Source organism: Dromaius novaehollandiae, chromosome Z (assembly GCF_036370855.1).
Source record: "Dromaius novaehollandiae isolate bDroNov1 chromosome Z, bDroNov1.hap1, whole genome shotgun sequence".
In the NCBI taxonomy this organism is placed as follows: domain Eukaryota; kingdom Metazoa; phylum Chordata; class Aves; order Casuariiformes; family Dromaiidae; genus Dromaius; species Dromaius novaehollandiae.
In genome coordinates, this window is record NC_088132.1 from 60971577 (window position 1) to 60987171 (window position 15595).

The 15595-nt window shown below is 36.7% G+C and overlaps 1 protein-coding gene across 1 annotated transcript in view; it reads right to left on the minus strand.

Annotated features, from left to right (window-relative positions):
* Positions 1-15595, minus strand: part of LOC135324729 (neurolysin, mitochondrial-like) — a 39639-nt gene that overhangs the window by 13750 nt on the left and 10294 nt on the right. Inside the window, exons 2-7 of the mRNA XM_064501588.1 lie at positions 13610-13866; positions 10993-11141; positions 4787-4894; positions 3210-3312; positions 2315-2475; positions 742-877 (exon numbers count right to left, since the gene is read on the minus strand). Coding sequence (XP_064357658.1) covers positions 742-877; positions 2315-2475; positions 3210-3312; positions 4787-4894; positions 10993-11141; positions 13610-13866 — 914 coding nt within the window. The remainder of the gene's footprint in view (positions 1-741; positions 878-2314; positions 2476-3209; positions 3313-4786; positions 4895-10992; positions 11142-13609; positions 13867-15595) is intronic.

Sequence of the window (15595 nt, forward strand, 5' to 3'; positions counted from 1 at the left end):
TCACAGCATAAGTAACTATTCTAGCCCCACAGTCCTCTGTCACTCATCAAAAGATCATGCATGGCCACTTCACTTTTAAATAATGGATGCAAGTACTCTGTAAAAATTTCTCCGCCCTACAAAAGCATCCATCAGAAGCAGCTGTTGTGGAAAAAATCATTGAGCTGCATTGATCAGAATTCCTTTGTACCTCTAACAAAAGTTTCATTCTCTTGTAACCAGAACAGAAAACACTTGCATAGAAAGGCAAATACAGAAGTGGATTACTAAAAAGGGCACTCTGTGCCTTAATGAGTTATAAGCTGCTCCTCTAAAACCTTTTATGACATGAGAATTATCTTTTCTCTTGGAGCAGACTTGCATCTTTTATTATACTTAATGCGGTTCTATCAGTGTACAGAAAGAGATGCTAAGGCTGCAGACACAAAAAACCTGCAGCTAACTTAAGGGAATAAAAAGCTGCAACTGTGACACAGCCTCTTGAACCTATGCTTATGCTGCACATGTTATTCTGCTTCCAAATTAGGATAACTGCATTTTGGGGCAGAGAAAGACATAGCAGTTTATCTGTACTGGCTGCCCCAAAGCAGTTATTTTATGCCAGAACAGAGGCAACAGAGAGCTCCTTTTCTATCTGAAAATGATGCATGCTGTGACCCAATTATGGATTTAAATTAATCTTGGCTGAGAAGTCATGTTGCCACTCTAAAATAAAAGTATTATTTATAAATAAAAACAAACCTAAGAAGGCTGTTACGTTTTCTGTGCTCTTCGCAGTGTTCACTTCCAAGACAAAGTTGGCATGAGTATTATATCCAAGAAGCTCTGCTACTTTTGCCCTTAGTGGAAGCAACTGCTGAAGAATTTGGGTGTTCTCCTAAAATAGAAAAAAAGGCAATTTTGTGAACTCAAACCAGCCAATGCACGTTATGAAAACAATTATCTGAATAACATCTGTAATCATAAAGAACAGCAAATATTTAAAATGAAACACATTAAGACTTACATATATAAAAATATAAGTTTAGCTTGATTCTTGTAATTTTTTGTTGCAGCATTTGATTACAGACAGCTAAAAATCTCATTTTCTAATCAGTCTGGGTCATTATTCTCCCCATTACAATAAATTTATTTCAATTCAATTAAAAGATATACAGTTTCCTTTTAAGGAAATATTTGAGTGTTACAAAGAGTTGATTTCCTTTCTCAATCATTTAAACACATGAAAGATAACAGGGATACAACTTCGAGGAGGCTTAAATTGCTAGTTCCTGCTGAAGACAGACTGCAAAGACTAACGGTAAGGACAGACTACTAGGCCAACACGCAAAGCTTGTTTGCAAGTTTCCTTATTTTGTTCACTCTGACAACAGCAGTCAGAGTGAGAAGGGATAACATTCATCTGAAACACAAAAAACTCAAGCCCTGGCCTAAATGTAGAGGAGGGTCCCTTAGAAGCTGAAAATATAGCTGTGTTATTCTCCGTTTTCTGGAAAAGCATGATTTCACTGGGAAAAACCTTTTTACAAGGTACGTGTAGAACACTAGGTTTGAAGATGGTCCCACAGCTTTAACAGCATATCCCTTTAAATGTGCTAGCTTTCGAACACAGTGTTCAGTTCTTGGTGCCATATTATCTTATCTTGTACTCTTCACATTTCCCAGCACTTTAAGTATAAAAGCTCAACTCTGCCATTGTTCTCTAACGAATGGTTGGTACAATTGCTTGAATGACACTTCTTCTATCCTTTCTACTCTTTTCATTATTTTGTGCCTATCTGGGTGTCTGCTCTCATCAGTTTCAAACAAATTATTTGTGAAATGATTTCTCCTCTTTATAAGACATGTTTCCAGCTATTTTTCAGATAATTAAATGACTTTTTTTTTTTTTTTTTTAAAAAAACAGCATTTATTTCACATTTCACCTGCATTTCATAATTAAAATGTGCACTCAAACAACCCCTTTCATTCTAAAGAATCCCACTTCAGAAGCTACACTCAGAAAGCCTCCTCTGGGAGGAAAGTGCCAACAAGTAGCTGCAGATTACATTGTAGGGAAATCTGGCAACAGAACAAGATCCTACTTCTGTTAACAGCACCAGTGAAACTTTGACACACACACGCAGATCATCAGCTCCTACAGTCTTCATCCATAACAATAAACTGGAACGAGGAAACGTTAAAGACTGCACTGACAGGTTTTGATTTAGTAGTGCTAGACGATATATAGAGCTCAAACCTAACACTTGAACAGCTAGCTCCATTTTTCAACTCTGTCATTACCCTGTGGTAGAACAGTTGATATATGAGGTACCTCTTTGCATCTTGTGTTAAAGGCAGATTCCAATTTTCTCCTGGTTTCTGAAATGCAGCACTTCTTCATGACAGGAAAATAGTGGGGATACTTCAAAGTTATTTTATACTTGTCTTCCACAGTCTTCTCTAAACTCTTAATAAAGTCATCGGGAAGGCCTTCTGTGGAACATAATTTAATAAACCATGTTCACCAGAATTAGCTACCCCCCTCTCATTTTGTGAGATTAATGCATTTGTTTTGCTACAACTCAATTTAACATCAGGAGTCTCCACAGAAAAACAACTCTTCTTTTTACAACTATTTGCCAATACTTATTCAAATCAAAACCAAGCAAAATGAAAATTGGTAACATTTTACTTGTGAGCAAAAGAGAAATAAATGTAGGGCTAGATTAAAATTGAATATGGCTTTTAAAATATCTTCTCTAGTGTTATTAAAGAACATTTTATACTGTGCCCCTCAGATAATGAATCCCCAAGTCCCCTATCACATGAAATTTTTAAACCAGCATTTAAATGATTGAAGTAGCTTAACTATCTTGTAGGATAGAAAAGTTTTTCAGATAATTGTAATGAACAAAATACACACTGGGTTGCCTGATGGCAGAGAACAGACAAAAAGAGGCAGAGAAAAGTAAAGTTATGAAAAAAAGCAGGCCAGATACACTAAATTTATGCAAGGCAAACAGTCCAGGAAGCCGTAGTCTATGAAGAACTTAACTCTACAAAGGGTAATTCTGAACTAACCTTGGGGAAGGATTAACAAGGAAATAGAGAAGACTGGAATGCAGCCAGGATTCCATTTTATCTAACTATCACTCAGTGGGCCAAGAAAGATTACTCTAATACAACTGGAGAACTGAAGAAATGAAAAAAGCAAGTGTACTACTCACCAAGTTCTTGCTTAGAAAATACAAGAAATGTGTTTTCTTCATTCAGGTTTTTGTTAAAATCTATACACAGCTCACTCAATTTTTTCTTCATTGTCTTTATTTCCTAAATCAAATATAAACTGAAACTTACTCGAAAAACAAACTTTGAATGCTTGGCAATTACTAACCTACACATGAATAGCATTTCACTTTTTCTAGCAAGGTTCAGGCTCACTTTTACCTTTTTATTTTCTTGTGGTCCTGAGCAATACTGCTGCCAATGAATCCCGGGCGGGGCTACCATTCCAATAACATTTCAAAACATTTCAAAAAATTCAACTCAGAGGGTACTGACCATGTTAAAAACTTCTCTGAATAGCATTATGTGCCTTCATTTAGTTATTTTCTCATATTTGAAAAGCCTAATTTTGAATATAAAAATATCCACTAAAATCAAGGGGAATCGAGGGAATAAAAAGCATGCAACCAGTTGAAAAGCACTCCTTTGGGATTGTGAATGTAAGACTAAAGGAGGAGAATAGAGCCATGGTGTAGAAGAGCATTCCAAAAATCTTTTCTAAATCCTTTCACTTCTCTGAAACATTTTCTCATATATCTTACAGCATGTCTCTGCCCTTTACTGTCAAGTTCACGTAAACAGTATTTACCAGTAACAACACTACACAAATACAAATTTGGCATAGACTATCATTAGTCAAGATTTTACTTAAATGTAATTCATCTATTGTCTGCTTACAGAGCATTTAAAAGTTCTTCTAGAAGAATCAGCTGCCTTTACGGAATGTAAATACATATAAGACAATGGTCCCACTAACTGAAGGATGTGCATGACGAATGATTGTTTTCAGCAAAGGGAAATCTATTCAAGAGTCATAAATCTAGACTGTTACATAACAGGCCAGAATTTAAGGAGAATTATTTCAGCATCTCAAATGCGAAAACTTTACTTCATGATTTTCAGCTTTAATATGCTTGAGCAAATCCTCCCTTCATGGGGCCAAGATTCTCAGTGCTGCCTGAGCTCCCTTGAAGCTACCTCAAGTTTGTTATCCAAAATCACTAGCATCTTTGAAAATCTTGGACTTACAACGTTGGCTAATATTTGAAATTAAAATAGCTGTGTCTTTGCAATGATCATGACATACACACTTTGAAGCCTGGACTCACAGTTCGCATTTTTGCAAGGCCTCTTGGTTAAGAATCCAAGAAGCTCTTGGTTAAGAGGCCTCTTGGTTAGGAATCCAAGGAATTCAGTAATTTAGGTGTCTTCTCTGATCAGAAGATATAGCAAACTTCTTCCAGATAGTCCTTCAGATTAAAAGAAACCTAAGACAGGCGACACCTTCTCTATCCACTGAGTACTGTGGGAATCTAACTAACTTAAAAACCTTTAAATGATTGAAGTTTAGAGGATGGATGTGGGACTAAGAACAGACAGTTAAGATTAGAGCAGTAATTAAGCAAGCTCCAAAAGAACTAAGTTCAAATATGTGCTTAATAGTTTAGTTACACAACCATAATTTCATCCTTTCAACAATTTTTTCACTTTGCTTTACAATCTAAGAACCCATACTTACATTCTGCACTTCTTTAGGAAGATGGAGTCCATTCCTTTTTCCCATTTGAACTGATTTCTCTAGATATCGCTTTGTTTCAGGCTTTACATTTGCAAGATTGCAGGTTTGCTGAAATGACATTAGAGGATAATGGAAATTTCTTTCACAACACGGTGTGAGAAACATACCTACCAAAAGAATGGTCTGAACAGACCTGTTCTTTAGAACAGCACTACAGAAACAGTGCAGCATCCTGGATTTTAGTGTTTTTAAAAAGTTACCCTATAAAATAATATTCTTTCATTGATGTAAAAAAGTTGTAAAGCAATTTTCTTGTTTCTGACTGTGATATCTAGTAAAAGAACAGAAGCATTTACATGCTGTCATAATGACAAGTCCTTTATGTTTGTAGTACAGTGCACTTAAGCTCTTTCTGTAGCTTTCTTACAACATCATTAACTTGCAGAAGTGCCATAAGGAAACACGGTTTCAGGGCTCACTGCAAGTATCAGATGAGATAAAATTCAAGCATACAAATCTTCACCTTTCAGAACAAATCATTGACAACAAATAATCAGTATTTCTAAGGCTGGTTGTGCCATTATGAAGATTCTTGAACGATCATTTTCTAAAGCAACTGACATTAAAAGACAAGATACTGGTTGCAACAGACCACTAAAACAATCCTGTGAGAGTCTAACTTAAAAAGAAACATCCATTCAAACCAACTGGACCATAACAACTTAATTCGGAAACTTACCACTGTTGTCCTAAATTGAAAATAATGCTCTAACTATTTTAACTTCACCTTCCACCATCATAAAGTGAAAATTTTAAAAAGGTACGAGTTATAGCACTTGTTAAAAAAGATGTATTTTAAAGTTCACCTTAAATGTTGGAAGCTGTTGGAATCAGCTCTGACTTGTCTTAACAACCCTCTCATCAACTTACCTACTTACAATTAATTCTTGACTGGCATCTCTGAAAAGTAAGGATGTTGAAACATGCAAATTTTATTAGAGTTACACAACCGTCAACTAATGACCTGTCAGTGCAAATTATCTCTCCCTTAAACAGAGAGGATGAGCGACAAGAACCCAATTGTACCCTAGAAGAAAATAAAAAATAATAACAACTCTGAAACAAGTATTTTTCCAACTCTGATTTAAAAAGAATTCACACAATCACAACACATAAATGATGCCCACTCTTGCCAGCGCCTCACTGGTGTGATCAAATCTATTAGTGAAGTGTAACAAAGGTTCTGACAACAGAATGAATGCAATCACATAGATATTCCATAATTTACAACAAAGTCTGATGTAATGTCCAGCCAAAGCAGACAGCCTGAGTGAGTACAGAAGTACGATGACGACAGCTGATGACAAATTTATCCTATTTTTTTCTGAAAAAGAAAAAAAATTAGATATGTATTTAACACACAGCTAATACTAAAGTGGCTTCTTACCACCTCCTTTTTTGATGAAAGCTGATACACTGCCATTCTGTAGGCTGGGAGCCAAAAGTATCTACTGACAAGAAACACAGGATAAGCTCAGTGGGACTGCGACCACTGAAAAGCAAAGTTCAAAATACAAGTGACTGAATAATCACACAGAGACTGACCTGTTCTCTCAAAACCTCAAGTGGTCAACTGGAACAGGCAGAAGAAAACTGCTCAGGTGCTAATACAGTTTAGTAGAGACTGAGGAAAACCAGCCACTCCCTATTTTAAACAGTATTTCTGTGATCATAACCACTGGTATTGTCCTATTCTTCAGCAGTGTTCCTCAGTGGCAAGATCTCCTATGTATAGGTGTAAATATAGATGTATATATATAGCCTATATATAGATGTATAGGATAAAAGATTAGTGGAGATGGGTTTTTAGAATCATGGAAGAATTTAGAATGAGTTCAGCTTTCTTTTTGCTCTTCAAGGAAAATAGTTACAAGTCTTCACTCCTGCTCAACATGCAGTGAGGAAGGGCAGAAGTTCAGAACTGCTAAGCATTAGTACAATTGGGCACAATACACCTATGCACAAGAATTTTTCAGTCCAATTAAAAAAGTACTGACAACAATCATTTCACTTTGTGGGAAACCAACTCTTCTAAAGCATTAGGCAGATTTAACTTAGTTTACTGATAATACCATAGTCAAATGATGAAGAATACCTTTTCTTTTTAATATTATCTGTTTACAGGTAATTCTTTTAAAGATTACTTTTTTTTAGAGTTGGATGAGAAAACTAGTGTAGGTCACCACACAGCCGAAGTCAATAATGTACGAGTACTGCGGTTACACGGTGCACTCTTCACCGCGGCTATAATTTTTTTGCAGCTCTGGGCCTCTGCTGTTTTGCTCTCCTAAAGTGATGTAAAAAGATATATCCTTCCTTTCGGGAGGAACCTGTCTCCTCCCCAAGTCAAATCTCACATTTTCAAGCCTTATTTGTGATAAATGCGTAAGATAAACCATACAGAATACTTCCCAACACAAAGAAATAATAGGAATGCTATTATCCTCTTCCCTGCGACTCTCAGACTTCCTATTCTGCTTCCGGCAAAGAGTACACCCTGCTATTCTGCAGCTTGATAAAGTTCATATGCTACCAAGCACTACGTCTAGGATTCTCAAGTAATGCTGTGATATTGAGTAAAACAGTATTTGATATTTGAAATAATTAGAATTTTGATGTATCATTTTTCCACTAGGCAACTCACAATTCCCTTTTTTTTTTCTGGGCTAAGATTGATATGATAGGAAAAGCGTGACTTCAACATGATAGAGGTGAAAAATGTAGATACTGTCATTGCATTAACATTTTTATTGTGCTGTGTTGCAAGGCTCAGAAACAGAAAGGGTCTGAAAAAATGTGAGTCATCTGATCTCTAAAGAGACACTTCTTTTATTGAAGTAACAACTAAGGAGAGAAGATTGTGAAAAGTCTGAGTTACTCAGGTCTTGTGAGGGATTCCCCCACCCTCATCAGACATATTTGAAAATGGAACTGTCACGCTCCCGAACATCTCTTGGGCCTGAACCCAGTAGACACTTTAGGCAGAAGGAGGGGATTCATAAATACTAATTGTAAGCCCTTACAGCCAGTGAACATTGGCTCCTTCTAGAGCTAAGAAAGAGAAAGAGATTCTTTTGAAAGAAAGGAGAAAGCTAATTTAGGGTTCTTCCTCCTCCTCCTGATTACTGTGCATCTCTGCATACACTTTACAAGGCAGCAATATCAAGTAGCTTCTAGTCTTAACAGTAGCCTTTGGGAAGCTTATCTCCATCACAGACATGCTTGAGGCAAGGACAGCCACATTCAAGAGGACTAGTCAGGACTTTAAGGATGAGCAACTGTATAAACTCTCACAGGCAGAGGAACTAAGCGTGCTCTGCAGTCATCTTGTGTCTGTTCAGGATGCTCCATGCCATTCACTGTTCCTTTGATGAACAACAACTGCAACAGAAGTGCTAATTGTGAGTATACTACTACACATGAAATTTTGGAACTTCACAGAATTTTTAAATGGTCATGGCTGATGATTTTAAATACCATTTATATTTGTTTTTGAACAACTATGCTACCCCATTCCATGAAGAAGTCTTGAGGCAGAGTAAGAAGTGAAACCTACTTAGAATATCAGGAAGAAAAACCGCAGCAGCAGCTGTTTACATCAGGCCGAGTTTCCTAAGGGCGTGTGGGTGGAGAAGACTGGCAACATTCTTAAACAAGCCTCTGCTAGCCAACATGTGCAGATGTTAGGAGTGAAAACATTTAAAAGGATAGTTGCACTACCAAATTCACTTTTATTCAAAATTTCAGACCCCAAAGTAAAAGTTTCCTGAAGAATAAGATTTGGAACACATTCAATAACAAACCTAAGTGGCATTTTTCCCTCAATGTGTTGGGAAAATAAAAAAACCACATTATTTCCACATTTTTAAATATGTCACACACTTTCCACCATGAACTATTCTTAAATAAAGCAGAATTCAAGAAGAATCATGAACAGTTAATAACTTTTATAGGTTTAGTCCTGGATAAAGGGAGCAAAAATGTTTAAGATGTCACTGAGAGCTAGGAGATTTAGTCATCATGTAGTGGATTATCTCTACTATAAATAAGCTCCGAGTGTGAGGGGCCTCATTCCCTTTATTGTATTGTAATCTGCCCCTCCCCCTCCAAGACCGTGAAACTGAACTCATGTATCCCAACTATTACATCCTCAACAAGGCTACAAAAAAACCCCTGATTTAATCAAAATGTTTTACTGGTTTGTTTAAAATGATAAAATGACTTCAACAGAACATCTCTGTTTGTGGAGGACCCTTTTTCATCTGCTCCTGGCACCTGACATTTCAACTAAGAGTTTCTAACAGGAGAAGATGAATTAGGCAAGAATTTTGTATTATGATCAGAAAGTAGCAAGACTCGCTTGGTCTTGCACTGTTGGCAATTTCACATCTGCCTTCCTATAGCAAAAAGTGTTACTACTTTCTTAGCTATTATGAAGTTGATGAATGCTCAGATCTTAGTGCAGGTCATACCTCTGGAAAGCTAAGACTAAAACATGCCTGCATGCTGCAGTTCAGCCAGAAAAAGATACCTAAAAAAATTAAATGAAGATTTAAGTAACAATTGTAATTGTTATAAAAGACAGATATTACTGCAAAGGAAAATGAAGTACGAAAGCATCAAATAAAAATATAAAAAATTAAGAGAAAGTAATACTGCTGAATAATAGCAATTGGTTTTCACTACTAGAACTACTTTCACTACCAGTACTATTAGAGATTCCTCTAAGTTAAAAAATAGATAGATACACAGATATTACAGATTATCTCTAACTTTATCTGTGTACTGGGGGGGGGGAAATCACAGCAAGTAATAAATGCATATCAAAATTTAATGAATAGCAACAGATTAGGGGGGAAAAAAACCCTCAACATAAGGCACTATTTCTCAACATACATCAAAAGGTCTTCAAAACGAGACTATGAAATACCTACACGTACGTGTAAACGATACTCAGTTAGAGGAAAACACTTGAAAATGCACCTAGAAGACACAGCAATAGAAGACAGTGGTATTGGAAGGTACTTTTATACGATGCTGCAAACATAACTCTGGCTCCCAGTCAACATTGCAAAAAGCACAATGACTCCAAGAAATAGTGCTCCAATGTATTATTAGCACCACAAGAAGTTTAAAAGTAGGTGAGATGGAAGGGAAGATTCACATTTGGAGCATGGACAGATGCAGGTGCTTCAGGTGTTCACATTAAATAGTTTCTGGGCATTATTTTTAAATTACCCTTCTGAAAAATGATAATTAAATGTTAGTAGATGCATTTGGGGGGGGGGGAACAAAACAAAAACAAAAACAAAACCCCCAAAACAAACATTCTTTCTGTTTGAGCAACAAAATAAGCAGTACAGGTGAAGAATACAACATCCAAGCAGGTGCTCAGTTTAGAAGGGAAACTATGCAACAAAAATGCAAAGGGATAGAAACTTGTTCAAACAGTAAACATATCTTTCAATTTAGTTTTAGTATTATTTTGAGGCTTAAGCAACACGTAAGAAGGAGTATACAACGTGGCTGCCTTATAAACAGCAGATCGGAACAGAAGACTGTGGAGGTCACTCCCAGTTGTATGTTACTAGCAATAACTTTTATAACTTAAAATTTTAAATTCTCAACAACTTCAGAGATAAAGCACAACCTTGGATTCAAATTCAAAAGCAGCACAAGCCAATCAAAATAGAGATTGCTATACTGCCCCTTTCTTTCCTTCTCCACTTGGTGATGCTCCGGGCAAACCAGTTCAGGAAGCTTAGCCAGCAGAAAACAATTCACTTTATTTTTCCTACTGGGTTTCCTTCTGCTGGTCTAGCTTCCTGAACCAGCTCACTGGAAGATTAGACAAATGTCAAAGCTATTTCAATGGAGAGAGAAGGAAACACACACCTAGAGATGGGAGGCAAACAGCAGGAACACCAGCCTAGGGCAGCTTAAGTTTCTGAGGAACTGCAGTCCCCACTTGGATAGCTGTGTCTCCCTGGAAAGATTTGACTGGTACAGGAACGGGTGAAGCAAATGCAGTGATGCGTGTTTTGAAAAACATAGCACATACTAACTTGTTTAGATAAATTCTTTTCACTGCTGGAATTTTATCTACATTTCCACAAGTTATGCACAGTAATGTCCTTGTGATTTACCTGCAAATAAACAATCTTCTGAAATATGTCTTCTCTCATGCTCATCTCCACATCGAAATTAGAAAGCTTTTTATCAGCTTCTGTGCTTGCTAAGCGCACCTCTTTGTCAGGCGACACATGCTGGGGAAAATCCAGCATGCTTCTTTCCACTGTTTAAATAAAAAGCGATGACACTTTAAGGATAAGGAACCTGTACTTACAAATGAACTGTTCTAGTAATTTCCCCTCTCTCCAATATTAATAGAACATAAGAAACAAGTACCCAAAGAAACCTGAAGCTTCAGATCAGCCCTGAAGCTAGTGAAGTGATTACAGCTAAAGTAAAAATGAATTGGTAAAGGGATAAAACTGCATACCATTATAACAAACTAGTATTTTACAGAAACCGTCCATTACCAAAGTCTAATTGTTTCATCCTTGTGATACTTCTAGGAAGTCAACTGAAATGTATATAAATGTGATCTATGATTTTTGAACCATTTGTAAGCAGAGAAGACTGATACTGTTTCATAGCTGGCACAGATGCTTCCCTTTCAGTATTTAAACTGAAAAGCTCTGAATCTTTCAAACATGCCCATCTGTCCTGAAATTTTTTTTACATTGGCATGACAGAACAGTGTCAAACAGTGCCCTCTCTTTCCTTATTTATTTAAGGGGAAACAATAAGGCAACTGCAAAGGATGCTGTCTATGTATTTTGAACTTCTAGAGGTCAGAAGCTGAGTTAGACTATTGTTTTTAAATGTACTTTTGAGATCAGATGAATCCTTATTTTGCAAAGGCATATTGCATCTTTATGACACTGAATAGAGGTGCTAAAATAAGAACAAATTGCCATGATGAGCTGAATTAAGTTATTTCAAGCCAATTATAATTTAATTTTTTGCCCCTCAAAGCAAAAAAAAGAAACTTAGAGTAATAATAATCCTACGATGAAGTTGTAAAGCACTGTAATTTTAGGTAACCTATGCTTTTTTTTTTTTTTTTTTTTTTAAATCAAACACTGAGATCTTCTCAGATATTCCGTTTAGAAACCTATGGAATGCAAGCATGGGCGAACAGTTCTTCTTGAAGTCCACAGGAAACTTTTTTCCTCATGTCATCAAGCCAAGATGGTTCAAAATGATGAAGTGAGTTTTGGCAGCTTTCAAGTGAAACGTAAGGTCTGTTGCAATCTGTGTCTTTTCTGATAATGAGTTCCAATTACCGGGGTAGCACTCTCACTTTCATGTGCATGTGAAAGGGCCATGCGGGACTTAAATTTGAGGTTCTAATGGAAGTCTGCTGTGGTGGTAATATGTCCTTATCATATACCATGGGGTGTTTCAGAGTTAAGTAATGCTAACTTCACATACAGCTTTGAAGATTAGCATTAAAAGATTAGATATGACCTACTATTGCAATGGCATGTAGAGAAGAAAGCACACTTGGAAGATGTAATCTGGATGGTTATGTGGCCACTGATGGCCACTATTTTCTGAATCAAAGAGATTTTCTTTATAATTTAAAGCAGGAAGTTTTTTACTTTGGTGTAAAGGCTTGCAAATAATTGTACCAAATTCACTGGTACATTTAAAATCGAATCTAAGAGGAAGCTGCTTGGATGAAGATTATTCAGTCTTCCTGCCAGCAACAACTCCAGTCAGAATTACAGTTCGGGCACAAACTAATATTACATACAGTACAGCCATTTGTGCTGCAGGCCGCTCATTTTTGCAAGGTGAAGACTCAGAGCTTGAAGCCAAGGTGCTTGCTTACAACACTTCCGTTGCCACCATGGATTTTTGAAAGATTTAGGAGAACCTGACATTTTGTTAGAGATGCTACTTTTTTGGGAGCCATGCAGAATGACAGGGTTTTTTTTTTTTCCTCTCCAAACAAAGGCACCACAATCACATTTTTATGTTTCTATTTCACCTGACTGACAAAAGTTAACTGAATGACCTGTGTTCATCCATTAAACTCCATTTATATGCTGGCATGTCCTAATAATTCATTCAAAACGATCTAGACATGAGTACCTTTCCCTAGTTTCTTCAAGTACTTGCAAGCCATAATATAATAGTGAGCAGGTAAAGAATGCTCTTAAAAAAGAGAATATAAAAATTCCTCCATACTCATCCATGACCTTTTCTCCATTAAGAATTTACTAAACTTTCCATTATTCAATTTGGCTTGCTTTTCTCAGTCAGATTCTACAGTGTCTGCAGAAATGTACTCAGAATGTATTGAATGTATTATATGTATCACAGACACTGTAGTTTATGCAGCTGCACATTGTCCCCTAGTGGTTGTACACAGTAGAGCTTCACATGCAAAAAGAAAACAGGTGCCCAGTGCAGTTCTCTGGATGTGTCAAAAAGATCAGCACATCAGTTTTACTAATCCTAAATTTTGCCTCTACAATAACGTAGCAGAATTTTACGTATGATCAAATTACATATTGTTGAGACTCCCAGAAAAATGGCAATGACTGTAGGACCCTTATGAGACCTCTACATATTCTACACAAGAGCAGCATGGATCAGAATTGTAAAGTGGTAACAATCGTTCCTCAATGTTTTTTAATGGGCGGACAAAATGTGCTAAGTAAAGAATCACATAAAAGGCACACTAACCTGCATATTCCACTTCTATATCTGCCAAAGCCTGTACAGTATTCTCATGTGTTACTTCTTCAGCACTAAGCATCCCAACACTGTCATATACATGCTTTGTCTTCCTGATCAGTTCTTCTGTTCTTGTTCTGATTTGCTCTGGTGACAGGTCCCATCTCAGGAGGTTTTGGTGTGAGGCAATGTAGGAAGAGGCTTTGACCTGGCTAGTAATTTCGGCTCCTAACGTCATCCTCAATATAAGCCGTGGCCCAACAGCCCTGAAAGTATAAAAATGATTTTTGCATACCGAGATTCTAGTTCAAAAGGTAGTTTATAATAAATTAAAAACAGGTAACAGACTTAATAATTAAAAGATATTTTTAGAAGCAAGATGGAAGTCCTTTCTAGAGCCACTGTTTGGCCAGCAGGACCATACACAGCTTTTACCCTTATCAAATAAATCTCATTCTAAAATAAATCAGAGGTCTCTCTTTTACCTGTTCCATCCAGAGGATAACAAACTACCATCTAATATATTTGCAGACAAACATAAAACCTTTGATATTTATGAAAACAGACAGATCTGAGTTACTATTCAGTCTAAGAAAATCATAATCACTGAAACGCTACAAAAACAGAGTTATTTTGCATTTTTGAAGTAAAGAATAAAAACCACACAGTAATTTGTAGATTATAAAAACCAAGAACTGCACACAATACATACACAAGAAAAAAAATAGTTTGCTAGTGTTCATTGGAACAAATAATTTTATATTTGTACTGAATGTTTGCTGCGTAATGGACCATGGGAGGAAAAGCTGCAGTTGTTACTCCCTTGAAAATTTACTCCTTTAACCATTGCAGATTTTATACAGATAGTTTCACTCTATTGCCAGAAAAGAGAGAAAAGGTTATTGTAATTTATATACTAATAATCCTGGTTATATAAATCACCTATATTTCAGCCTTAGTTAGACAGAAGGGTTGTCTTAGTTCTGCTGCTGTGCAAGCAAAGGCTGTCCTTTCACTAATCTTTATGAATATATATATACACACATATACACACACACATATAGTTAAAAAAAAAAAAAAAAAAAAAAGCAACCCAGCTGTTTTTCAGGTATTTGAAGGAGGAAATCCCAATATTAAAAAAAAATGTACCTGATTTTCTTTCAGTTCACTGAAATACCAGAAGAAAGAAAATGCTAGACATAAAATTATATCAACTTTCCTCTGCTTGCATTTTTCCCCAGGATTTCATATCTTTTTCTCCTTTCAGTGTATTTCAGTTACTTATTCTGTCTTTTCTTACCATTTCTCCCATACATTATCCTGTCTTCTCTTTTCCAGCCTTTTCCCCACTCTTTATCCTGTTTTTTTCCCCATTCATTTTGTGGAGATCATCCACTCAAGAGGTCATGCTTTTCAACCGCTACGCAGTTTCTCTCCGTCCCTGCCATCATCCCTTCAAAGTCTCCACATATAATTGAGGTGATGCAAGATCCTTCTCCCTGGTGATCATCTCACTGCTATATGATTTTGAAAGCTATGGTCTACTTATACGAAGATGCCAGAGCAGAACAGGTACTGAAGCACACCAAGCTGAGACTAGAATACTACCTACAACTTACCAGCCCTTTTCCCCAAACCTTTTTTTTCCATGAAAGGAGGGAGTGATTTGCCTTTTTTCCTGTCACCTCCAGTCCAGACTCGCTCTTCTTCGCTCATCTTTTCTCCCTTCGTATACTTGCTCTGTTCCCTTTTTCCCCCTCCATAACCCCTTCTCCTCTCCATGTTAATCTGTTTTCAGCATCAAAAGAATCTCCAGAATAATGCCGAAGCACACCTGCATTCATCCCCAGCAGCATCAGATGATGATCCCGCTTTGGGGGGAAGTTAGGCAAGTTTTGTCAGTTTAATTTGTGGCTATTTCCAATTCCATTAAAGAAGTGCTCCTAAGCTTCCTGTTATATCCAACCGGTAAACTGCACTCCAAATTTGCATACC